We start from the raw sequence: 27,010 nt of genomic DNA, 5'->3' as shown, positions 1-27,010 counted from the left end.
AGGATACACATGCAATGTGGCCACGTGTCTCTCTCTCTCGATCTGGTGCCTCTGGCTCCCCTTTATCTCACTCTCCCGCAGATCAACTGATTCAGCGCTGGCCGTGCACCATCACGACCCGGCCATGCCCTCCTCCTCGTCACATGTACAAAATTGAATTCATTGTCTCAGCAGTCATTGATTCATGACTGATAGCTGAATAGCGTTCTAGCGTTTCTTGGATGAGGGGCATGTCATGAAACCTGTCCATGTTGGCTTCTGCCACTAGTTGTCCAAGATCCGACTAGTTTATTGAATTATTTTTTTTATTTTATTTTATTATTTTTTTTTTTTTACATTTTAAGCAGTTGTGCTTCAGTTATCATGCTGACTAAGTGCTGTGTTTTAATTGTTAAGGCCAAAGCATTCTTTGGCTTTCCGTGTGCCAGTATGTCTCGTGCACAGTTTGTGTTACAAATTTTGATACACATTCTGATGGATGTCTTGGTCTGTATTTTTAGCATCTCTCCATGAGGATTACATTTTTAGAAGTGTGAAATAAAAAAAGAAGTAATTAATAAAATAAAATAGTATTTTTCTTAATTTTTCTTAATTGTTGCGTTCAATCTACCTGTTTTTTTTGTTGTTGTTTTTTACATTTAAAAATGTGTCCTGTAAATACCCCCTAAAGCAATGATTTTTTTTTCCGGTGAACCCAAAAACAGCTTAGTTAGTGCTTCCAAAAGACTAATTAGTCGACGAGTCATTCAGGCAACCCACTGACTAGTTGATTTCATCCGGAATAGGAAGTGTTCTCCTGTTAAAGTTTGTATACATGTTAAATTTGCTATCATAACTAAGCATGATTGTATGGAATTGCATTTTATTATTTGCATTTAGCATAGTTTCTTTCCCTGCTGGAAAGACCTGCGGTGCATCGACTCACCAGTTGAGATCCACTGATCTAGATGCACGTTGAAAGGGAAGTGATGCCAGCATTTCTGACACACACCTTCCCGAGTCTGGAGTAATTGCTGTGACCTATGGACTGTGCTGCACAGGCTCTGATGGGAGGCGGCTGTATGCGACACTGCAGCTTTACAGTGTCATCCATTTCCCTTTCAAATGAGAAGAGAGGCAGTTGCTTCATATAGGCTGAGGCTTGTCCACAGTGGGAAATGGGCAACTCCTCCATGCAGTAAAATGTAGGGCCAGCACAACAAGGGAGACAACAGGGCTTTTGTTTGAGCTGAACTCTCTCAAAGTGCATAGTCAGCAGCTTGCTCTGTTTATGGACCATGGGGGCTGTCCACTTGGAGCCCAGTTGATCAGTGCAATGGACAGAGTAAGTTGCGACGTGACAGTGTATCACAAGAAGGGCTCTTAAATTATTCCCTGACCAGTTTTAGACATTGACATGTGTGCAGGTCCTGGAGTTTGAATTTTGTGAGCATTAGATTTATTAGCTACTTCCTAAATACTTGCTGTTTTGCTGAAGTCATTCATGTGTTGTTTTTTTTTTTTACTTGCTGTTTTTTATTCTTTAAATTCAGAATTCTTTTTAGTCCATTTTGTCTTCTTTAAAACAGGAAATAAATAGCACTACTAATATTTGAAAACAGCAGGAAACATGCAATCTGAAATGAGTTAAAATTAAGTTAATTTGCAAAGCAGAAACGTTATCTGTGATTATGTGAAAAATACAAATTATTGTCAGATTAATTGGCTCTTCTAATCCTACATTTAGTCTTAAAAGTGGAATTATAGTTGAAAGCTATGTTTAAAGCACATAGTGATTTTGTTCAATGAAGTGTTGAGTGTATTTTGCAGTCAGGCACTGCTCATGTCTTAGTGAAGCACAGCTCATGCCATGAAATTTTAACACTCATGCCACTCTGATTCAAGGCCATCACTTCAGATCTAAAGGTTTTTTTTAGGATCTTTGCCTTTTAATGTCACACTCCAGGACAAGATACTCTGTATCTTTTATATTCTATGTGTCAGTTCCCCTTTTTTATCCACCTAGCGAGATGGAATGGCTTTTAGAGTGCACTGCTTTTATTCAATATTTCAGCTCTGTTTAATGTGTGTATCCAAATATATGTCTATACTGTCTCTGTGTCTAGGTTTCTGTCTGTCTCTAGCCATTTCTAGGTTGCTTAACATCATCACTAATGTGGTTCAATAAAACTTTTATAAAACCAATATGACCCTTTTGATGATTTTGTGTGTGTGTGTCCGCTTTCACGTTGTTTAAAACAGTATTGATCTTTTCTCCATTTGTGGTGTGAACACACTCTCTAGCAGATCCAGATTGTTTAATGGCAGTCGTACGCATGAATGAGTGTGCTAACACTGGAATTAAAGGAGACAAAATTATACTGTGCCAGCGCCACGTGAATAGATACTAGTCTAGATCTCTTTAAAAGGATGCAAGCCTGCAAGTATCGCTCAGACTCAGCAAGAGGCAGAGCTATCAAGAAGGACTTCATTACCATTTACAAGTGTTCCCAAGCTGCTTAATTGCTGAGGAACTGCAGAAATGCTACAGTCTAAATGATAGTTGTGAGTTAATGGAAATAAACAGAACTGTGATAGAGCAGTGTCCTGAAGCCTGCAAATGTGACTGTCAAAGGGATAGTTCACCCAAAAATCATTTTCTCACCTTCATGCCTTCCCACGTGTGTATGTTTTTCTTTCTCCTGCAGAACACAAAAGAAGATTTTTAGAAGAATATCTCAGCTCTGTAGGTCTATACAATGTAAGTGAATGGTTGCCAGAACTTTGATGCCAGCACATTATAAACATGTGGTTAAATCCATGTCTTGTTAAGCAATTCAGTTGGTTTTGGATGAGAACAGACTAAAATGTAATTCCTTTTCTACTGTACAACTTTCCATTGCAGTCTCTAAACACATTCACGATTTCAAGCTCGATTACAATTCCTACTGATTGACTCATGCGCAGAACGCATGATGTCGCTACACAGTGTAATTGAGCTTGAAATCATGAATGTGTTTAGAGACTGCAGTGGAAAGTTGTACAGTGAAAAGGGGTTACATTTTGGTCTCACCCAAAACCAACTGCTTCAGAAGATTTAGATTTTACAGTGGAGTTTGTTTTGGTGGGATGGCATCAGGGTGAGTAAATGGTAAGAGATTTTTACATTTTTGAGTGAACTATCCCTTTAAAGAGTTTGCCAAAAATGACATTTCTGACATAATTTGGTCACCCACATGTAACTTCAGACCTGTATCTTCTGTCAAACTAAGACTGGGCTTTTTCAAATATTTTGTAGCTCTGCTTCGTCCACCATGCATATATACACTGGCTTAAGACCATACTGGTCTCAGTGTTCTGTGTATGATGATAAATGATCCTCTTTCTTTTTACCCACAATAAAGTGTTAGTTACGTGACTAGGGCTGCACCTAACGATTATTTTTTTATCATTTAATCTATTTTAACGATTTTGTTTTCGTGAGTACTACTAACAGAAACACGTGTTGTAATACTATATCATGTTTAGGTGGGGACAAAAAGTAAACAGGACTTCCGGTGCTGCCGTCTTGACAAGCGCTTCAGGATGCTTTCGATTCAAGTGTTCGTTCATGGCGGTTGTACGGCTATATAAGCCATTTCCAATTTGCATATCTTACACAGCACCACATTGTTGGGTCTCCAGCTAAAATACTCTCATGCTTTAGATCACCATGGGCAAGATTTTTTTAGCTGCAGTTTGTTCTTCGGGGAATCCATGCTTAAACAAGGTGATTCATTTTAATAATAACATTGCGACGAACCGACGCGTGTTATGCAAATCAACATATTTCTGTAATCGATGACATCGATGAATCGTCCCAGCCCTATACATGACTGTTATGGGCGCTTAATTTCAAATCATATGGATAGGCTAAATATTGGAGAATCAAACATCCACTGCTCCTTTTACCATAATGATTCAGATAGATCACTAATTATTGCTTTGTTCTGTGACGTGTTGCAATTGTACTGTATCTATAGCCAACATTTGGCAAGTGATCATTTTGACAAAGTTTGAGATGAATTGCAATGATAAGTAATTTTTCGATTTGTCTTTTTAAGACTCGAATAGCTGGGACAGAACGATTACTTTTTCACATCCCTAGCTATATATGGGGTGTTGAAAAAGCAGGCCACGTGTCCCTTAGGAAAAAGCTTTTTATGTTCTTGTCAGTGCAACACAATCCGTTGAGTACAGTATGGATGGTTTTGATTATTTAAAAAATGTTACATGTGTCACATTCAAGTTTTCTGTTGCATGATCAGGGTTTGAGATGTGTGTCCCTTTTCATTTACGGCGACTCTTGAAATGCAAACTTGGATTGTTATTAGAGATGCACCGATCGACCGGCCAGGGACCGGAATTAGCCGATTTTCCGCATGCTCGGCTGGACCGATGACTGGCCGGTCAGCCTCACGTCTTTCCGATTCCAAGCCGGTCCGTTTTGTTGCCAGCGGCGCAGGCAGTAACGTCACAGCCGCACGTAAACATGTCACTGGCGTGGAAGATCTTCACTGTGAGTGAAGAATACATAAAGTTCGAAATGTGTAATAATTGTAAGGCCAAAGTAAACCGTGGGGGAACCACCACAATAACATTCGGAACAACAAACCTAATTAAACCATATTTATAACACCATCACCCAGCTGAAAATGCCCATTTTAAAAAAGCTAAAAAGTGAAAGCGGCTAAAGCTAGCCAGAGCTCAGAGACAGTCACAAGTCTGCAGCGTCTCCTATCATTCCTTGGTATGAGCAGCGAAAAGACCAAAGCAATTACGAGGAAAATTATGGAATTCATGGCCCTGGATGACCAGCTGTTCTCCATAGTTGAGGAAAGAGGGATCAGAAATCGGATAAATTTGCACGATACAGAGTAGGAGGTACTTTACGACGTCGCGTTGCCCGAGTTGTTTAATCTTGTGTCATGTCACATAACGCCTGTTATCTGTCAACATTTGGGTACACAAATCCGGGAGAGGGCAAGTGGGGTGCTGGATGGCAGAGGCAGGCTAAATACTACACAAATTGTTTTGTTGTGCTGAGTAACGTAATTTTTCCCACCGTGTCCGATATTAAAATCAGTGCGACACACATTGCAAAAGGCGTGGGCATTGTCGATATGGCTTCGGGATATGAAATTAAATTCTTCCATCCAGCTGTTGTTAAATGTACATGTATATTTAGTTTTTTTCACCGGAGCACATCTACCAGTGATGCTTGATTTAACATCCCGCGTCTACTGCCTGCGCAGATATCAACAGCACAAATGGGTTTTGGTTGCCAGGTTGTGGTCATAAATGATTTGTAATGTGTATGATGTGTCGATTGTGTGAGTAGGATGCGTTTCATTCAAGATCTGGCAACTGGACCACCTTGGAATAATATATTGATGTGATTATTCATATAATGTGGTTTGGGCCATACAAATAATGGGATTTTTTTTGGGAGAAATAACAAAACGGGAGACTCCCGGGAAAAACGGGAGTGTTGACAGGTATGGTTACAAGCCGTTCCCGAAGCAGTGCTCAGTTTTACAACTGATATATGGACATCTAACGTAAGTTGAGCGTATTGGAGACTTCAGTTTTTCAGATCTTTGGAATTGTTTTGTTAGACGAGTAACAAAGAGAAAAAGGTCCATTTATAAAAATAGTGGAAAATGACAACTGTTATATAAAGCAACTCATTTGCAGTTAATTGTTATTTCTACCTCTTTCTAGTCACAAAGCACTTGTTGTTTAAGTGAGAGAAGATCCTGTAACTTAGTGCAGTTTGGGGGAAATTGTAATGTTTAATAATGTATTTTATTATGAAAATAAAATTTAGCATTGAAGAAAGGTAGATTTTGTTTGTATATGCAGTCAATAATAGTTCTTAGAAAATCGGAATCGGAAAAAATCAGTATCGGCAGGTCACACTTGCAAAACATCGGAAACGGCCAAGAAAATTGCAATTGGTGCATCTCTAATTGTTATGCATTGTCACACACAGCAAGGATGTATTTTTGAAGGACTTAACCAGCTTTGATGCAAGTGAAAGCTCTGGTTACTCTTAGGGCACAACTCTACAGTCTCAGTTTACTCACAATTACTTTTAAGGTTAAAAAATTCAAAAGTAAAAAATGTAGGGACACATGAAATTGCTTGCTTTTGCCATCATATGGTAAATTTCTAAGATGTGGTGAAAGGAAAAGCAGGTTTTGCCTGCAACCAGGATTACCCGTGTTTGAAGTGATATGTGAAAAGATTAAATGCTGGTTTGGTGATAGTGATTATGGTTAAGGATCTGCGCTGCCAACACAAAGGTTGGTGCTTCTAGTAGGTTGACCGAGAACTAGAGTTACTGATCACAGTCTTGCTCTATTACACACAATTCTACCATCAAGAAGAGCATTTAACCCCAGCTTACTCCAGGGGATTATTCCTTGCTGCTAGTGTGCCATTAGTGTAATTCAGATTAAAAGCACCTATTAAATGCCAAGTAACTTCAGATGCAGCACTTACAATTTCCTGATTTTCAGTCCTTTATGTATTCACAAGTCAACCTGGGGTTATTTGACCGTAATTGTATTGAATGAGTATTAGATTACCTCTGATACCTTCACAGAATTAAGCAGGGTTTCAAAAGTGGGAATGTCCCTCTATCAATTTGTGACATCACTTGATGCGTGACAATTTAGTGCTTTTGTTTGCTGATGTCTCTACTAACTTAACGCTTTAACTAGACCAGTCTTGGTGAGTAACTATCTAAAAGTAGCAACTCTACTAACTTTTAATACTTCACAGAATCCCAACAAGTGAAATATCACTCATGAGTGCTACAATGGCATGGAGCATGAACACCAGTGGAGTGGTAGGCCTACTGTGGTCAGTAGTATATGGACATTTTAAAGTTTTTAGAATCTTTCCAGTCAGACAAGTGTGAAAGCATTCTGACAAACAATGTGTCCTTAAAATAATAATAGTAATTTGTTTTTTTATTGACGTGTTGAATGTAATGTAAATATGTATTTTGTACAAGTTCGTAAGGAGTATAAAGGTAGAAAAACTGTAGAAAATGGATAGTTTATATTTTTTTTCTTCAATGATTTTAGTTCTATCACAAAGGGGAGAACATGATGCCTGGGGATTTTCCCAGTATTTTTTCCTTTTTGTAAAAAAAAAATAAAAATGGCACCTTTTTTCTGCATAAATGTTCCATTTGCCCTGATATTATTTTTCCTTCATTCACAAGTTGTACCTTCTGTGAAATACATATTTTATTATATGTTCTAAAATGTATTTTATAATATAATTAATGATTGTAATGTAATGAATTTCATGCATTTATAATATATTAAAGGGGTAATGAAATGGAAAATAGAAATTTCCTTTTATATTTATACATAAGTTATCTGTACTATAAAAACATACTGTAAATTTCAGAACTCAAAACTCCCTCCCCAGTCTAAAAAGAGCATTTATATTTCCCACTCTATTGAAATGTCTCGTTTTCAAAACTGTGTGTTTGTGACGTCCCAAGACTCAGCTTTATTTACATGCCCCAGAACATGTTATTGCACCCTTGGCCCCGCCCACTGGCGTGTGTGTGCGTGTGTGTGCGTGTGTGTGATCATTGTGCTATGGACTATGCACAGTGCATCCGGAAAGTTTTCATAGCGCTTCGTTTTTTTCCACATTTTGTTACGTTACGGCCTTATTCCAAAATGTATTAAATGAATTATTTTCCTCAAATTTTACAAACAATACCCCATAATGACAATGTGAAAGTGTTTGTTTGAAATCTTTGCAAATTTATAAACAAAAAGTCACATGTATATACGTATTCACAGCCTTTGCTTAATACTTTGTGTAAGCACCTTTGGCACAAATTACAGCATCAAGTCTTTTTGTGTATAATGCTACAAGCTTGGCACACCTATTTTTGGGCAGTTTAACCCATTCTACTTTTCAGGACCTCTCAAGCTCCATCAGGTTGGATGGGGAGCGTCAGTGCACAGCCATTTTCAGATCTCTCCAGAGATGTTCAATCGGGTTCAAGTCTGGGCTCTGGCTGGGCCACTCAAGGACATTCACAGAGTTGTCCCATAGCCACTCCTTTGTTATCTTGGCTGTGTGCTTAGGGTCGTTGTCCTGTTGGAAGATGAACCTTCGCCCCAGTCTGAGGTCCAGAGCGCTCTGGAGCAGGTTTTCTTCAAAGATGTCTCTGTACATTGTTGCCACCATCAGGCTTTACTGTAGGGATGGTATTGGCCAGGTGATGAGCGGTCCCTGGTTTCCTCCAGACATGACGCTTGCCATTCAGGCCAAAGAGTTCAATCGTTGTTTCATCAGACCAGATTTGTTTTTTTCTCATGGTCTGAGAGTCCTTCAGGGGCCTTTTGGCAAACTCCAGGTGGGCTGTCATGTGCCTTTTACAGAAGAGTGGCTTCCGTCTGTCCACTCTACCATACAGGCCTGATTGGTGTAGTGCTGCAGAGATGGTTGTTCTTCTGGAAGGTTCTCCTCTCCACAGAGAAACACTGGAGCTCTGTCAGCGTGACCATCAGGTTCTCACCTCCTTGACTAAGCCCCTTCTCCCTCGATCGCTCAATTTGGCCGGGCAGCCGTTCCAAACTTCCATTTACGGATGATGGAGGCCTTCAGTTCCGCAGAAATATTTCTGTACCCTTCCCCAGATCTGTGCCTCGATTCAATCCTGTCTCTTGAGGAAACATCTCAAGGATGATCAGTGGAGACAGGATGCACCTGAGCTCAATTTTGAGTGTCATGGCAAAGGCTGTGAATACTTATGCACATGTGATTTTTGTAAAAAAAAAAAAAAAAATGTATATACATTTGCAATGCTTTCAAACAAAATTCTTTCACATTGTCATTATGGGGTATTGTTTGTAGAATTTTGAGAAAAATGATGAATTTAATCCAGTTTGGAATAAGGCTGTAACATAACATAAAATGCGGAAAAAGTGAAGCGCTGTGAATACCTGGATCGGTATCGACTCCGGTACAGAAGCTTTTAGATGGATCGTGTATCGGTCCGACGAGCCCGATCCAAATCCGATACTGTGTGTTAGTCAAGTTCGTTACTGTCAAGCTCAAAAAATGACATAAAAGAACCATAAAAACACAATTAAAATAGTTAATATGACTCATGCATTTTATTCAATGCCACTTGAAGATGTGTGATGGCTCTATGAAAAACAAAAGGCTGTCATCAGTGAATGGCACTGCTCTGTTTACTCACACACACACACACTCGTGGCTATTTTTAGCCTTCACAGAGGTGCGCAATATTTGACTGCTACTCGCGAACAACATCTCAGATGTAGATGCTCAAAAGTTCAGTTCACTTATAATATGCGTTTAGAATTGACCAGAATATGAATAAAAAGCTAATTAAACTTCTGTGAACTTGCCTACAAACAGACACATACTGGACTTCCTGGAGAGTTCAAAATGTCAAAATAAAAGCATGAAGGTTTTAATTTTTGCTGGTTTTAAATAAAAAAAATTATAATAATTGTATAAAACACAGCAAAATTACGTTATGGTAAGGAGAATCATCATTGAAAACAATAGGAATAGTAAAACTTAGTTGCGGTAAAGAGAATTGGGGTGTAAAATGTGCGTCCGTGTCCTGAAAATATTTTCACAACGCAAAAAATTTCAATGGCCCATTTTGTAGACTTTCTTTTTTTATTTTATACAAAATATAATTTCATATTTTTTGGTATTTATCTGGGGTTAAATGACCAGAACATTTTCTTGACAGGTAAAAATCACAAGTTTGTTGTATAAATTTGTTTACATATTCAAATGAAATGTTAATTCAATTTCAAAAATATTGAATTATTTTCAGATGGCTTCGATATTGCCCCAAATATCTTTTTTGTAGTTAGCTACTTTTAACTTGACTACTTGTTCAAAATGGTCCTTTACTGTTGCTTGTCTTTATTCAGCTCTGAGTAGTTTGTAGTTTGACACTTCATTTTTAAAGTGGCTTTCCTAGCCACAGCACCAAACGAACTGTAAACACTCATGTCACATGACCAACTCTAAGCCCTGATTGGTGTGTTCTTCTGAACCTTGCCCTCAGTGCCAGAGCCTTGCCATGCGGCCTCATCGAGCTACCTGAACAAAGGCTGTGTGGTGTCATGTGTCTTCTCCTGAGGCACATTGCTGTCTGACTGTCAGCTTATACTGGGGCATCTCAGAGCTAAGCTCAGTCAGCATTTAATCAAACAGCAGTGAATCTTGCAACAAAAGTGTAGCAAAAGTCAGTTTGATTTAGAGCTGAAATGTGGGTAAACCGAATCGTTTATTAGACTCATTCTGTAGCAGCCCTCACTGCTGGCTCAGCATCATGAACAGGACAAAGCCATAACACTTTAAGAACCTGAAGATTTAAAAAACCTCAAGTTTGAATAGATTAACAGGCTCCAATAAGATCTTGTGATTGAAGAGCAACCCCCATACAAACAGATTGTTCTAGGTTGTCAAAGCTCAAGGATAAATGTGTTTTTTGGTTGAATGCTTGAACAAAAGCTCTTGAGTTAATCTATTATTGCTTCAGCCTTTAGTTTTTGTCTCGGTGCAAGACTTTCTTTGGTTAATTTTTCAGGAAGAGACACTGTGCATGTTCACTCTCTGCCTGTGAATTTGTAGACCTATAGCAGGATTAAAACTTCAGCTTAATTTGTCATAGCAGTGCATGTCATCCCATATTTGTGATGCTTGCTGGGGGGTTGTTGGGGGTTTGATCATCTAGTTGCCTGAAACAACTGTTGGACAAAGTGTGTGCAGAGCAGGAAACAAACAAAAGATGCCCAGGGCAAAGCATGGCATGTCTGACCTACTTCATGCATGAAGACACGAAAGGGTTATTTCTATTGTTTTAAAATCTCTCCAACATGAATCTTGCAGTGTAGTAGTTTGTTAATCTGTCATACGCCCATGTTGGCTTCAATGTCGACATGAAATAAAAATTAGTTGCCCTATTTACTTGCTTAACACATAGGGGTTTAACGGTTTATCGTGGCAGGATACATCGCGGTTCAAAAATGTGACCATGTGCATCGTGGATATTGGACGATTTAATTTGTAAATATTTTTTTTTTTTTAAGTCTAAGTAACGCAAGCATACAAATGGAAATCGCTTCATTGTACATAAGGAGCTCTAAAATACGATTGCATACAAGCAACCACAGGTGTTGTACAATGAGTTCGGCTGAAACGGCAAAAACTGAAAAGCGAATGTAAAACTGAGAGCACCTGGAGTGGGAGAGATACGTTGGATTGAATGTCCGTTTGAAGCACAGGAGAAAATTTTAGTTTACAGCGGTTTAATGGTTGTGCCATGTTAATCACTATGTATAATGCTGAGTATTATATATATAAAATGGGAAATGTAAACCTAATGTCAAATGTGTCATTTGATTTCATCAGTAAATAATTTTTAACTGGGTAAGCATGCAGTTAAAGAATGTTTAGATGTAATCTGAGACAAAATTATTAAAAAGAAATACAATTTTAATTCTAAAGATGTTTCGATGTAAAGTATTTTCCTGTATAATTAATGTAAAAAATGAACATTATATTTAACAAGATAGTACATGTACTTTTTACAGTAAAAAAACAAAAATTGATCCTCCCACAATTCCCTGCATGTAATATTTCATTATATTTTATGGGAATAGTTATGTTTCTTCTTATTTTTAATATCATTTCCATACATTGTGGGTGTTCTGTGTTATATTTGATGTAATTTAGTGGAAAACCCCCAAAAAGCGAGCGGAGTCGATTCAAGATTTTTTTGTACCTTGCCGTGGAACAGCCCCATTAGAGATGGAATCCAGCAAATGTCTGGATCCCAGCACAACACCGACTCCTACACAAACTCAGAGTAAGACATTTAAAAAAAATAAAAAAAACATTTCTCTTCTGAATCCTGTCCGGCTAAGCAGGGGATGAAATCCAGTCAAGTGAAAACTAGAGTGAACATCGGCAGGGCATTTGATTCCTGGAGGGAATGTTTTTTACATAATTATTCCGTCAACCACAGCTGGCAGGTTTTTTTTTTTTTTTTTACAATGAGTATTAAATCATCATCTTGTTCATGTGGCTTAGTTGTCTATAATATGTTTCAAATATTGTTTGATTGGATATCATTTCCAATGAACATTTTTAGTTTTTGTTGTAAAAATCTTTGCCTCTTGATTTCTGAATTTTCTCACTAAAACTTGTGTATTTACTTCCCACATCATCATATTTATAATTAAAACACTGTAGCTTACTTTTCTATCTCTTGTGATTTGTAAATTATCTATTAATTTATTTTTAAATTTTCTTTCTTTTTTGAAGAGTATCATGCCTTTTTATATTTCGCTTATGTTCTTGTTCTAACTGTTATCGTTGGATCTGGAGTTCTTGTAATGGCAACTGCCTTTTCTTTTTCAAGAAACAGGAGATTGCAATAATCTTTCCACGCATCACTGCTTTACTTGAATCCCATAATAATATTGGAGATATTTTTCCATTATCATTTTGTTCTATATATTGATCAAATCCTATCGTTATTTATTTTATTTTTTATTTTTTTTTACTTTTTTACAAGTGATAGCCAGTGCTGAAGCATTTTACCAATCAGAAATATCTATATGAAAAAATAAATAATGGAAATAATAACATAAATAATTCTGATACAGGTAATGGCCAGTCAACCCTTCACTGCAAGATAACTTATGTTCGTAGTGCATTGAAAGCCATGATTTATTTCAAAGTTGTCTGCATCTGTAGCCTACTTCCTGTACAGTCTCACATGACTCCCAGAAGATATCAGACATTATACATTTATCTATTTATTCCATCACCCCTTCCTCCACTAAAAACATTGTAGTGCTTCCTGTCCAATAGTCTCAACTGAAGTTATTTCAGTCTAAGGAAATCATTAAAGTCAACTGCTGAAGCTGCTCCTCAGATGCAGAATTGTGTGTCAACTGATGTGATAAGAGAGCGAAGGAAGATCCAGTGGCTGTCATCTTCTCTGGCTGGGGTTCAGTGTGTGTGTGCTGGAGGCCTGTGATAATGAACCATTTTCTTGTCACCACACACACTGTTCTTTGAAAGGGAGGAGCCCTGCAGTGGAAGAGCTGCAAATTATCTCAAAGATAATTTTGTTTTGAAAAAGTTGAATTTGAAAAAGTTACAGATTAATTATTTTATATTTTCTGAAGTGTTGTTTTTCTGCCAGTGTTGAGCTTTTTTGTGGAATGACCTGTAAACATCAGTGTTGAGTTATTAATGGTGTTTTCTCTCCTCTGCAGGGTCTACCTACAGTATTCTGTCCACGATGCCATCAGACTCTGAGAGCAGCAGTTCCCTCAGCAGTGTCGGTATGTCAGAGATGACACCATGCAAACATTGTCATCAGCCCATAACAGTGATGATGTGTTCTGCTTGGGTGTGTTTGATGCATTTAAGTGACTCCAACGGGCACAAATCACACTGAAGGCTTAGATGAATTGTGATGGTGGGTGTTTGGAGGCCAGGCTCTGTTCTCCTGGTCCATTGCCAGTGGAGAATGTGCTCTGAGCCTGACTGCTGTCCAAATGAGTTGGCAGTTTCACATAGCGGTTTCTAAAGGGACCAGAAAGTTGCGCCAAATATACCCATAATTCCGGATGCCTGTTTGGGTCTGTGAGAGAAGCAATGTCTGTGTGATTGTGTTGATATGGAGTAGGGAACTTTGCTGAAGGACTGTTTACGACAAGCCTGATGTGACTTGACTTGAAAGTAGAGATGCACCGATCGACCGGCAAGGGACCTGAATTAGCCGATTTTCCGCATGCTCGGCCCGGTGACCGGCCGGTCAGCCTCACGTCTTTCTGATTCCAAGCCGGACCGTTTTGTTGCCAGTGGCGCAGGCAATAACCTCACAGCCGCATGTAAACATGTCATTGGCGTGGAAGATCTTCACTGTGTGAGTGAAGTATACATAAAGTTCGAAATGTGTAATAATTGTAAGGCCAAAGTAAACAGTGGGGGAAGCACCACAATAACTTTCGGATCAACAAACCTAATTAAACCATATTTATAACACCATCACCCAGCTGAAAATGCCCATTTAAAAAAAGAATCTAAAAAGGGAAAGCGGCTAAAGCTAGCCAGAGCTCAGAGCCAGTCACAAGTCTGCAGCGTCTCCTATCATTCCTTGGTATGAGCAGCAAAAAGACCAAAGCAATTACGAGGAAAATTATAGAATTCATGGCCCTGGATGACCAGCTGTTCTCCATAGTTGAGGACAGAGGGATCAGAAATCGGATAAATTTGCACGATACAGAGTAGGAGGTACTTTCCGACGTCGCGTTGCCCGAGTTGTTTAATCTCATGTCATGTCACATAACGCCTGTTATCTGTCAACATTTGGGTACACAAATGCGGAAGTGGGGTGCTGGATGGCAGAGGCAGGCTAAATACTACACAAATTGTGCCGTTGTGATTTAATGTGCTGAGTAATGTAATTTTTCCCACCGTGTCCGATATTAAAATCAGTGCGACACACATTGCAAAAGGCATGGGCATTGTCGATATGGCTTCGGGATATGAAATTAAATTCTTCCATCCAGCTGTTGTTAAATGTACATGTATATTTAGTTTTTTTCCACCGGAGCACCAGCTTAGTCTTCTTCTCCCCTCTACCAGTGATGCTTGATTTAACATCCCGCGTCTACTGCCTGCTCGGATATCAACAGCGCAAATGGGTTGTAGGTTGCCAGATTGTGGTCATAAATGATTTGTAATGTGTATGATGTGTCGATTGTGTGAGTAGGCTGCGTTTCATTCAAGATCTGGCAACTGGACCACCTTGGAATAATATATTGATGTGATTATTCATATAACGTGGTTTGGGCCATACAAATAACGGGAGTTTTTTTGGGAGAAATAACAAAACGGGAGACTCCTGGGAAAAACGGGAGTGTTGACAGGTATGGTTACAAGCCGTTCCCGAAGCAGTCCTCAGTTTTACAACTGATATATGGACATCTAACGTACGTTGAGCGTATTGGACACTTCAGTTTTTCAGATCTTTGGAATTGTTTTGTTAGATGAGTAATAAAGAGAAAAAGGTCCATTTATAAAAATAGTGGAAAATGACATATTATATAAAGCAACTCATTTGCAGCTAATTGTTATTTCTACCTCTTTCTAGTCACAAAGCACTTTATTTTCAGAGTTGTTTAAGTGAGAGAAGATCCTGTAACAGTGCAGTTTGGGGGAAATTGTAATGTTTAATAATGTATTTTATTATGAAAATAAAATTTAGCATTGAAGAAAGGTAGATTTTGTTTGTATATGTGGCCAATAATAGTTCTTAGAAAGAAAATCTGAATCTGAATAAATCTGTATCGGCAGGTCACACTTGCAAAAAATCGGAAATCGAAATTGGCAAAGAAAATTGCAATCGGTGCATCTATACTTGAAAGTATTACATTTTAGCAAAGGTTGTTACGTGGCCTGGCAGGTAGTGCGCATTATCCAACACATTGCTCAGTGGTGCTTATGCACCACCGTGCGAATCCAACTCGTGTCATTTCCCGATCCGTCCCCTCCCCGTCTCCGTATCATTTCCTGTCTCTTCTATGACTTTCCCTGTCCATAAAATGGTGAAACGTCCCAAAGAAATAAAGTATTTTGCATGGGGCCTGGGTAGCTCAGCGAGTATTGATACTGACTACCACCCCTGGAGTCACAAGTTCGAATCTAGGGCGTACTGAATGACTCCAGCCTGGTCTCCTAAGCAACCAAATTGTCTCAGTTGCTAGGGAGGGTAGAGTCACATGGGGTAACCTCCTCGTGGTTGCTATAATGTAGTTCTCGGTGAGGCGCGTGGTGAGTTGTGCATGGATGCTGCGGAGAATAGCGTGAATACGCCACACGCGCTACGTCTCCACGGTAAAGCGCTCAAGCCACATGATAAGATGCATGGATTGACTGTCTCAGACGCGGAGGCAACAGAGATTTGTCCTTCGCCACCTGGATTAAGTTGAGTCACTATGCCACCACGAGGACTTCGAATGCATTGGGAATTGGGCATACCAAATTGTGGAGAAAAGTGGAGAAAATCCAAAAATAAAATACTACATTTTTGCAGCAAAAATATATATCACTACACAAAGTCTCTATATATATATATATATATATATATATATATATATATATATCTGTATATATGTATATATATATATATATATATACATATATATATATATATATATATATATATATAACACACTCACCTATACACACACTCACCTAAAGGATTATTAGGAACACCTGTTCAATTTCTCATTAATGCAATTATCTAATAAACCAATCACATGGCAGTTGCTTCAATGCATTTAGGGGTGTGGTCCTGGTCAAGATAATCTCCTGAACTCCAAACTGAATGTCAGAATGGGAAAGAAAGGTGATTTAAGCAATTTTGAGCGTGGCATGGTTGTTGGTGCCAGACGGGCCGGTCTGAGTATTTCACAATCTGCTCAGTTACTGGGATTTTCACGTACAAGCATTTCTAGGGTTTACAAAGAATGGTGTGAAAAGGGAAAAACATCCAGTGTGCAGCAGTCCTGTGGGCGAAAATGCCTTGTTGATGCTAGAGGTCAGAGGAGAATGGGCCGACTGATTCAAGCTGATAGAAGAGCAAATTTGCCTGAAATAACCACTCGTTACAACCGAGGTATGCAGCAAAGCATTTGTGAAGCCACAACACGCACAACCTTGAGGCGGATGGGCTACAACAGCAGAAGACCCCACCGGGTACCACTCATCTCCACTACAAATAGGAAAAAGAGGCTACAATTTGCAAGAGCTCACCAAAATTGGAGAGTTGAAGACTGGAAAAATGTTGCCTGGTCTGATGAGTCTCGATTTCTGTTGAGACATTCAGATAGTAGAGTCAGAATTTGGCATAAACAGAATGAGAACATGGATCCATCATGCCTTGTTACCACTGTGCAGGCTGGTTGTGGTGGTGTAATGTGTGGGGGATGTTTTCTTGGCACACTTTAGGCCCCTTGGTGCCAATTGGGCATCGTTTAAATGCCACGGCCTACCTGAGCATTGTTTCTGACCATGTCCATCCCTTTATGGCCACCATGTACCCATCCTATGATGGCTACTTCCAGCAGGATAATGCACCATGTCACAATGCTCGAATCATTTCAAATTGGTTTCTTGAACATGACAATGAGTTCACTGTACTAAAATGGCCCCCACAGTCACCAGATCTCAACCCAATAGAGCATCTTTGGGATGTGGTGGAACGGGAGCTTCGTGCCCTGGATGTGCATCCCACAAATCTCCATCAACTGCAAGATGCTATCCTATCAATATGGGCCAAAATTTCTAAAGAATGCTTTCAGCACCTTGTTGAATCAATGCCACGTAGAATTAAGGCAGTTCTGAAGGCGAAAGGGGGTCAAACACAGTTTTAGTATGGTGTTCCTAATAATCCTTTAGGTGAGCGTGTGTGTATATGTGTGTTTGTGTGTGTGTGTGTGTGTGTATATATATATATATATATATATATATATATTGGGGATTTTAAAACTGGGAAAAGTCATGGAAACTAGTAAAACCTAAAAACTTAATTGAATTTTTTCAAGCGTTGTTCACCTTTTTAATGTTTAATCTGCTAGAAATGTATTTTTGGTAGCACAATCGCTATACAATTGTTTTTTGGAATGCTTGTAATTATGAACAGTTGGAGAAGTAATGGAAAATCATAGGTCAAAAGGTGGGGGAACCTTTCAAAGAAATAGAATGTATTAAAAATATTTATTCATACAAGGTCATGATACGGTTTATTAAGAAAGCTCTAACCTCCTCTAATAAATACCTAGAAAGACAATGAAATGACATCTTAACATATTCTCTGCCCACTTTTATCTTTCATGGAGATTATCCTCTTTATTGCGATGTAAAGCTGAAATCATTCTCGGAATATCTGAAGCAGATTGTTCAAGACCAAAATATTTTAGTGGAATTTTAGTTGCTGCTGATCTCAAAAGATCATCATTTACATAAAGTGCTCAGAATGTCTGCCATTGTGAACTCAAGCATTTTCAATTTTTTTTTTACATTTGTTTATGCAGCTTTGTTTTGCCCCAGCATTTTTTTTTTAATACAGATGAGCTTTAAAGGTCATTTAATTTTAGGTCTTGGCCTGTTTGTTGTATAAGGACATTTAGATTTTTAAAAAAAAAAAAAGTTACAATGATAATTTTGCTATTGCATATATATAGTTCTTAATCTCCTGGCCCTAAAATAGTACTATACCCTGATTATTATATAATGACCCCTTAAAGTATTTGGGGACATTGCATTAGATGATAAAATGGCAAACCAAGTGGAATTTATTTTTAAGAGCGTTAGCTCAAACATCCTTTTCCAGCTAAAAAAATAAAATAAATAAATAATTAAAAAAAAATATATATATATATATATATGTATATATATGTGTGTGTGTGTGTGTGTGTATATATATGGTTTTAAATGAGTATATAATAGATATGCTGTCCTGCATTAGTGCTGGGCGTGCTTGCCTTTGCTCCGGTGACGTGCTCACTGTTGCAGGTACCAAAGCCTCATCACCTCCACCTGTACTCAGTGACACCCGGCCGGCCAGCGAGAACCTGGACACCATCCTGTTCCAGCTGAGACAAGTCACCAGGGAAAGGGATGAGCTCCGCAAGCGCTTGGCACTCGCCTCACCTGGCACTACCTTCGATGACTGCAGGTACCTTGGTTAAAAATATAGAGCCATAAATGTGCATTAAGCAATATTTCGCAAAGGATGCAAGGTGCCCTGCTTGGTCAGCCTTTCAGGTTTTATATGGGATGGCTTAGGGGTAATTTTAGGGTTAGGATCTTGTCAGCCTGTAAGGCCCCAAGTGGAGCAGGGGTGGTTGAAAGGGGGAGCCATTGAAAAAAATAAGAGGCATTGGTGACATCAGCCATAAAGGAAAGTTGATTGAGCTATATTTTTCCTTGAAAAAACAATCATCCATATGTTAAACAGATCTTTGGAAATGCTAAGCATTTTGAATGGTCAGGTTTGATTTCAAGTAGTATTTCATGACACTCGGAACGCAGCTTGATTGTAATGTCATACACAAAGCTCAGTAGTGGACAGCTGTGCCTGAATACAAATGTTAGGCTCACATGTGTCATTCACTATGCAATGAATGGTGCATGAGTGAACGTGTGAACAGTTTCAGATGCAACTTTTTGCAATGTGTAAAAACAGTAACGTCTCCAATGCTTATGTCTGATGCACCTCATGAGTTCAACACATCGAGATGCCATGATGGACATCTCATATCATGATGAATCCAATTTGATTACTTGCAAAATGACCTAAAGATTGTATTTGGAAAAACAAATCAAATTTGGGTAGAGCAACAACAACAGCCTCATTTTGATTTTATTTTGTCTTTAAAACAGAAAATAAATCCTTTTCATGGACTGACTGTAAATGCTCTTCTCAAACTATTTCAGTAATTTCATCCTGGTTTGTAATGTCATAGAGCTTGAGTTTCAGATGCAAAGGGATCTGTTATCTGAGTAAACATTTAGACACCCTTGCAGACACAGGGCCACAGTGGTGATTTAGTGCTCTTGTCTCCAAAAGGCCAAATTCCAAACCTGGTCATGACTACGAGCGTCTGAAAACCCAGTGCATGAAGGTCATGGCAGACCTGCAGTCCCTGCAGAACCAGCACACCAAGACTCTGAAGAGGTGTGAGGAGGCCGTGAAAGAAGCCGACTACTATCAGTGAGTACAGAAAACGCACCATCGCTCGGCCTGTAGCCCCGTTCTGCATGTTTCCACTGCATTAGGTTCCTGAAAAATTGGCTCAGGGCTGACCAGGAACTGCTCGCAACAGAGGCAGAGGTAGTGGGATAATGTCTGCGCCAATTTAAGCTTTCAGAAAAACCACCAACTCAGTCTGAAAAGACAAATGCAAAACAAAGCTTGTTTACTAAAAGGAATAGATCACCCAAAAATTTAATTTTTCTCACCATTTTCTCACCATCATGCCATCCCGGATGTTTATGACTTTCTTTCTTCAGCTGAACACAAATGAAGATATTTAGAAGAATATTTCAGTTATTTTGGTCCATACAATGTAAGTGAATGGGTGCCAAAATTTTGAAGCTCCAAAAATCACATAAGTCAGCAAAAAGTAATCTGTCTTCTGAAGCGATATGATACGTCAGATCAATATTTAAGCCCTTTTTTTTTTACAATAAATTCTCCTCCCTGCTCAGTCAATCTCCACTTTAACTTTCACATTCTTCTGTGTTTTTGGTGATTGGCATTCTACATGCATATCGGCAGGGACATTATCGAAGGAGAATTTCTAGCAAAAATTACTTAAATATTGATCTGTTTCTCAACCACACCAATAATATCACTTTTGAAGAAATTGATTAAAACACTGGAGTCATATGTATTACTATTATGTTGCCTTTTATGTGCTTTTTGGAGCGTCAGATTGTTGGCACCCGTTCACTTGCATTGTATGGACCTATAGATGTGAAATATTCTTATAAAATTCTTCATTTGTGTTCAGCAGAAGACAAAGTCATTCACATGTGGGATGGCATGAGGGTGAGTAAATGGTGAGAGAACTGGAGTTTTTGGGTGAACTTTAAAACTAGATTGCTCCAATTACATTCAACAGATCTGTCTGCAGTACAATTTTGGACCCCCCATCGGTCTAAATTAAATTTTATTTATTTTGCAAATGTCATATGAGTGAATTGATTTCTATAAATCTGTTTATAAATAACTGATGATTATTGCATCAAAAGCAGCTTGTGATGGCATAAAGATGCTTTATTATATCATATAATATGTTCTCAAAACTATAAAAATAAAACAAAATGAGGACTATGACATTCTGGAAACTTAGTGTAGTCCGTGGAAACAAATGTCGGTTGTGAGAGAGATTCGCAGATCTCATGGCCGAACACAGTTTTGGAAGAAAAGGGGTATGTTGCTGTTCAGCCAGTGTCTCTCTCAGACAGAGATGCTTAATGCTGAAAGCCATCTGGTGATGAAGTAGCACAGTTTTTAATTAGTGTTTGCATCATCTGCAGGCTTATTATGGCTTTATTAAATGTCTGAAGAGCACAGATGAGCACTTCATTCTGCAGCTGAAAAAATGTTGTAATATTTATGGTCCTAATGCATGTGTTATTTAAAAGAAAGAACATGGTAAAGAAAAGCAAATGTATTCATGCTGAGATTGTGTAATGTTTTACGATAAATATCCTTGGGGGGAAAAACAGTCAAAGAAATAAAGAACAAACTCCTATGTCTTATCTCATTAATTTAAATGACATTGGTTTAATGTAGCCTCGTTAGCTAAACCAGTTGGCAGTAAGTTAGAAAGTGTACACAAGGAAGTTTGTTCTGCTCTATTGGCTCTGACTCATCCATGTTTGCCAATGTGCTGTCATCCACACACCAACATTATAGAGTCCCTCCATACACAGATGTGCAGCGGCTGTAATCTGATTATGCTTTAAGGACACATGCCCTCCTGTCCTCATCCCTGCTGGGCATGAACATCTACACAGGGATGGAATATTGAGTTGACGAGGGATTAATCCAGTACTCTGCATTCCCTCAACAGTGTGTGATTATAGCACACACACAAAACCATTCTCGGCCATGCTGATTGCATGTTACTGGGGATGCACAACATCTTGTAAGCATATTGTTTCTCGTCCGATATTAACCATTTCAATGTTTTGTTATTGGGTGATTTTGGATATTAATCGGCCAGTATTCTCAGTGTTATCGAGCCATGCTTTCCCTCTGGAATTTTCGTTGGGTTTTCATAATGGCAGTTTGCAATTTTAAATATGAAAATGCTCTGTGGAAAATATTACTTAAAGATAATTTCTAGTTTTGTTCTACAAAATAAAGTACACACTGGCTATGTTCACACTGCAGCTGAATGTAACCTAAATCTGATTTTCTGCTCAAATCAGATTTTTTTTTTTTTTTTTTTGCAAGGTTGTTCAAATTCATTTTAAATGTAGCCCATATCAGACACTGGTGTTTTCTGCACGAGTGACACGAGTAGAGCACTTGCATAAATCTATCTCTGCACATTTTATGTGCATATTTTACTACTTGTAGTCCAAATGAATGGCTGAACCCAGCAGTTGTGCCTTTCATATTTTTTTTTATTTTCTTAAAAAAGAAAATACATTAACTAGAAAAGATATGACTTACTATTAAGTTTTAAACACAATTAAAATGTTAAGTGCACAAATGACAAATGTTGAGTTAGATTGATTGACAATCTGATTTGTATCCGATTTATTTCCACATATGTAATGATTCGTTTACACTGCAAGATTTAATGCACAGACTGATCTTTTGACCATATCTGATTTTTGTCCCTCCTGTTTACGTTCACTGAAGACACGACTTGTATCTGATATCTGTGTTTACATTAATCTCCTGCCCAAAGTCGAATTATTCCACTACTGTTTGCTTTCAGTTTGGTTAAAAAATTGCACACCATTGTAATTAATTGTCAAAAAATGCAAAAACATGTTAACACAGCCAAAGTGGCCCAGATTGGATTGAAAAATGTCAGATTCAAAGCTTCTTAAACTGTTCACATTGTCATCCAATTAACAGATCTGTGTCACATGTGAGTGAAAATATTTGATTTGGGCTACTTTCAGCTGTGGTGTGAACGTAGCCACATTCATACCTCAAACGTTATTTAGAAGGTTCCATGCTTAATGAATCGCACAGTCATCATAGTCCTTATTTAGCAACTGTCAACTCAGGATCAGTTTTTCTTTTTTTTTTTCTTTTGTTTTCTCCAATCCATTATAAGTTTACCTTCATTGCAAAACATGCATCCAAAGCTGCTTTAGAATTTGGCCAAACAGGATATCTTAGAAGGCAACGTAATCATACTGTCCTCCTTCACTTTGTGAGTCTACTCTTATGTCGAAAGGCTTTAAATTATGCATGTTTAGGCAGTTGTAACAGAGTCACTGTTTAGTGGAGCTAACGGTCTGGGTTTTATTAATTGTTTAAACAAGAGTTACGTTGGTAACACCCATAAACGTGAAACATTTCCCAGACCGAAGTGCAGTGTGATGCTGACTCTCATGGAGCATAATAATGTTGTGTAATATGTGCACAAGTTAATTTGTTTGTGCTTGTTCTGGGTGTTTGTATTTCAGCATGCAGCACAGTCGTCTACTGAGTGATCAGTCTCAGCTGAAGGAAGAGATGGAGGTTCTGAAATTAGATAATGCCAAGTTGATTCGGGAACACAACCATCTGAAGCAGAGCTGTGAGGAGCTCAGGAGGCTTCACTCTGAAGATCAGAAAGAGGTGGCTGACATGAAACTACAGCAACAAGAGGTACCGTTTTACATTGCAGGTGCACTAAGGCCTATTACACACCACACAGCTATTTCACTCTGTAGCATGCATCAAGCCCAACATGCGTCTTTTTTCCCCCCTACAATGGATAACTAGTCCACTCCATTATTTTGTGTTGTTTCATAAAAACTTATACTGCTAATTATTTTGTTGTTGTTGATTTCAGCAAGCTGCATGCAGTAAAAATAGGCTCAGTGCTGAAATATCTGCTTTGCAGCGTTGTTAATATGGGCAACAAAATACATATACGCTGCTTGCGTTTGTGGTGTGAAACTGGCCTTATGTTACAGTCACCAGCCAAAATGTGACATTGGCTGGCCATTCCAACATGGATCCCTGAAATCTGAGTTTTTTGGAGAGCTCCTGGGATGGTGAATTAAATTGAAGATTAAGACCCCACACCAACTGTTATGGGATAAGTGCGTCTGTTGCATCATGAAAAGCAGTTTTTATGTTGTAAATCACATGGCTGTCTATTCTGTAACATACAGCTAGCCTAACCAAATCTTTTCTGACCTTGACATAAATCTGAAGCCAAGGGACAGGAGATTATTCGATCAGATGTGACTGTCAACACACGGTCTGCTCTCTGCAGCAACTATAAAGGAACAAACATTTTCCTTCAGGACTAAACCCCTGAACAAAACGCAAAAAGGTTTAAAGCATTAGTCTAGCTCTTTTGAGCTATCTATATTCTGTTGCAGAGAGGTCGAATCAGGCTTTGCACAGGGTCTGTGCAGGACTTAAAAATGAAATGGCAAAAAAATAACTTTCATGACAAGTTCCAAAAATGAATTCCAAAAGGAGTCAAGTTTAGCCCAATTGCTCAACAGGATCCAATAGAAAATTGTGAACAATAAAGTAACAATTTGATATTTGTTTTATTAACCTGCAGTTGTAGGGGGAAAAGGAAATGATGATTGATGCATATTTCTCTTTAATTTTACTGTTTCATTTATTGTAATAATACTAATTCATCTAATATTCCTATTAATACTAATAATCCCAGATGTGTAAGACTTTGTTTCTTCTGCTGAACACAAAGATTTTTTTGAAGAATATCTCAGCTCTGTAGGTCCATACATTGCAAGTGAATGGTGATTAGACCTTTTTGTAGCTCCAAAATAATCACATAAAGGAAACTATATAAATGTAATCCAAATGACTCCAGTGTATAAATCCATATTTTCAGAAGCTACAGTATATAATAGGTGTGGGAGAGAAAGATTACAACATTGAAGATCTTATATCCTAAAACTTCACTTTCAGATGTGAAACTAAACAGGCGTCACATGTGACTTTCGGATGTAAAAGTGAAAGTAAAGATTTAAGAGTAAAAAAAGGACTTAAATCTTTTGAATCTGTTTCTCACCCACACCTATTATATTTCTTCTGAAGATATGAATTTAACCACTGGAGACTTAAAGTTTACTTTTATGTTTCCTTTGTTATTTTTAGAGCTACAAAGTTATGATCACCATTCACTTGCATTGCATGGACCTACAGCGCAGAGATCATTTTCTAAAAATCTTTGTTTGTGTTCTGCTGAAGAGAAAAAAATCATATGCTTCTGGGACGGCACGAGGATGAATAACTGATGAGAGAATTTTCATTTTTGGGTGAACTATCCCTTTAAAGAAATCAATAATATACCCTTTATGTATAAAATATGGTAGGTGAAAGTATGTTTTGAATGGTTTTACTTGCTTCCTTTTTTGGAGCTTTGACAGACACCATCTCTCAGAGGGACAAAGTGGAATTAAATGGCATTGGTCATGTGACCATTTGCACCACTCATGTAAAAATGTTCACAAGAAATAGACAGTATGTGCTTTTATTTACAGTATACAATTGAACTCAGAAGTTTACATACAATATTAGCAAACTATAGTTTTGGCAAGTTGTTTAGGGCATCTACTTTTTGCATGACACAAGCAATTCTTCCAGCAATTGTTTACAGACAAACGAGTCCTGTATCGACATATCCTGAAAGGCTCAGGTAATGAAGCCACTGCCAAAACTGCCATAAAAAAGCCAGACTACAGTTTGCAAGTGCACATAGGGACAAAGAGCTTACTTTTTGGAGAAATGTCCTCTGGTCTGATGAAATAAAAGTTTAACTGTTTGGCCATAATGACCATCGTTATGTTTGGAGGAAAAAGGGTGAGGCTTGCAAGCCGAAGAACACCATCCCAACCATAAAGCATTGGGGTGGAAGCATCATGTTGTGGGGTGCTTTGCTGCAGGGGGGACTGATGAACTTCACAAAATAGATGATCAAGGACATTTTTGTGGATATATTGAAGCAACATCTCAAGACATCAGCCAGGAAGTTAAAGCTTGTCGCAAATGGGTCATCCAAATGGACAATGACCCCAAGCGTGCCTGCAAAGTTGTGGCAAAATGGCTTAAGGACAACAAAGTCAAGGTATTGGAGTGGCCATCACAAAGCCCTGACCTCAATCCAATTGAAAATTTGTGGGCAGAACTGAAAGCGTGTGCGAGCAAGGAGGCCTACAAACCTGACTCAGTTACACCAGTTCTGTCTGGAGGAATGAGCCAAAATTTCAGCAACATATTGTGAGAAGCTTGTGGAAGGCTACCCAAAATATTTGACCCAAGTTGAACAATTTAAATGTAATGCTACCAAATACAAAGTTTATGTAAACTTCTGTCCCACTGGGAATGTGATGAAAGAAATAAAAGCTGAAATAAATCATTATCTCTGCTATTATTCTGATATTTCACATTCTTTAAATAAAGTAGTGATCCTTACTGACCTAAGACAGGGAATGTTTTCTACGATTAAATATCAGGAATTGTGAAAAACTAAGTTTAAATGTATTTGGTTATGGTGTATGTAAGCCTCTGACTTCAGCTATAATTGACTGCTCTTTGTAAAAGATATCATTTCTTTATAGATCCTTTAATTTGAAGTACTTGAAAGAGTGACCGTGAGGTGCACAAATATTCTGAGATGATGAAACTTGGGTCTATGAGGGTTAAAGAGCTGTTGGCCCATCAGCAGTGTTTGCAATGCCCTGCCGCCCACAGGCTGCACAAACCGTACACAGCCGGCTTGGAAAAGGTCAGCCTGGAAGGGCAAGATCTCGCTTACTGATGGAAAAGGACAGAGGCTTTTTGCAGTTAGTCAATACTCTTAAGCACTGATTACATGGCTTAGGGGAGAGTTAGATACAGATGCCAATCACTAAGCATATAGAAACAAACTGAGACTTTGAGTTTATCAAGGGCCTCTGTAGTGTGGCATAAAGCAAGGAATTGGTTTTTGTAGTAGAACATATAGCACTCTGATGTTTTGTAGACTCATGATCGCCCTCTGGTGTTTGCATATAAAAAAATGTGAAGCAATAATAATGAACATTGAGAGAAAACTGTTAGTTCTGAAATCTGAATGAATGGGCCATGTTTGAAGTTGCAAAATAAAATCTAGATGCATTATTGACCACACATCATTTGAATTCTGCATTAATTTAT

At 38.3% G+C, this 27,010-nt stretch overlaps 1 protein-coding gene across 3 annotated transcripts in view; it reads left to right on the top strand.

Moving 5' to 3' along the window:
• dlg5a (discs, large homolog 5a (Drosophila)) overlaps positions 1–27,010 on the top strand; it is a 76,171-nt gene that overhangs the window by 4,580 nt on the left and 44,581 nt on the right. For 2 of the 3 annotated variants that reach the window (XM_052089529.1, XM_052089527.1), the window contains exons 2-5: positions 13,344–13,412; positions 18,655–18,817; positions 19,712–19,855; positions 23,308–23,491. In XM_052089529.1, coding sequence (XP_051945489.1) covers positions 13,344–13,412; positions 18,655–18,817; positions 19,712–19,855; positions 23,308–23,491 — 560 coding nt within the window. The remainder of the gene's footprint in view (positions 1–13,343; positions 13,413–18,654; positions 18,818–19,711; positions 19,856–23,307; positions 23,492–27,010) is intronic. The other variant, XM_052089528.1, reaches the window with a different exon arrangement.

Source organism: Xyrauchen texanus, chromosome 24, assembly GCF_025860055.1.
Source record: "Xyrauchen texanus isolate HMW12.3.18 chromosome 24, RBS_HiC_50CHRs, whole genome shotgun sequence".
Taxonomy (NCBI): Eukaryota; Metazoa; Chordata; class Actinopteri; order Cypriniformes; family Catostomidae; genus Xyrauchen; species Xyrauchen texanus.
This window is presented reverse-complemented; position numbering and strand designations above follow the sequence as displayed.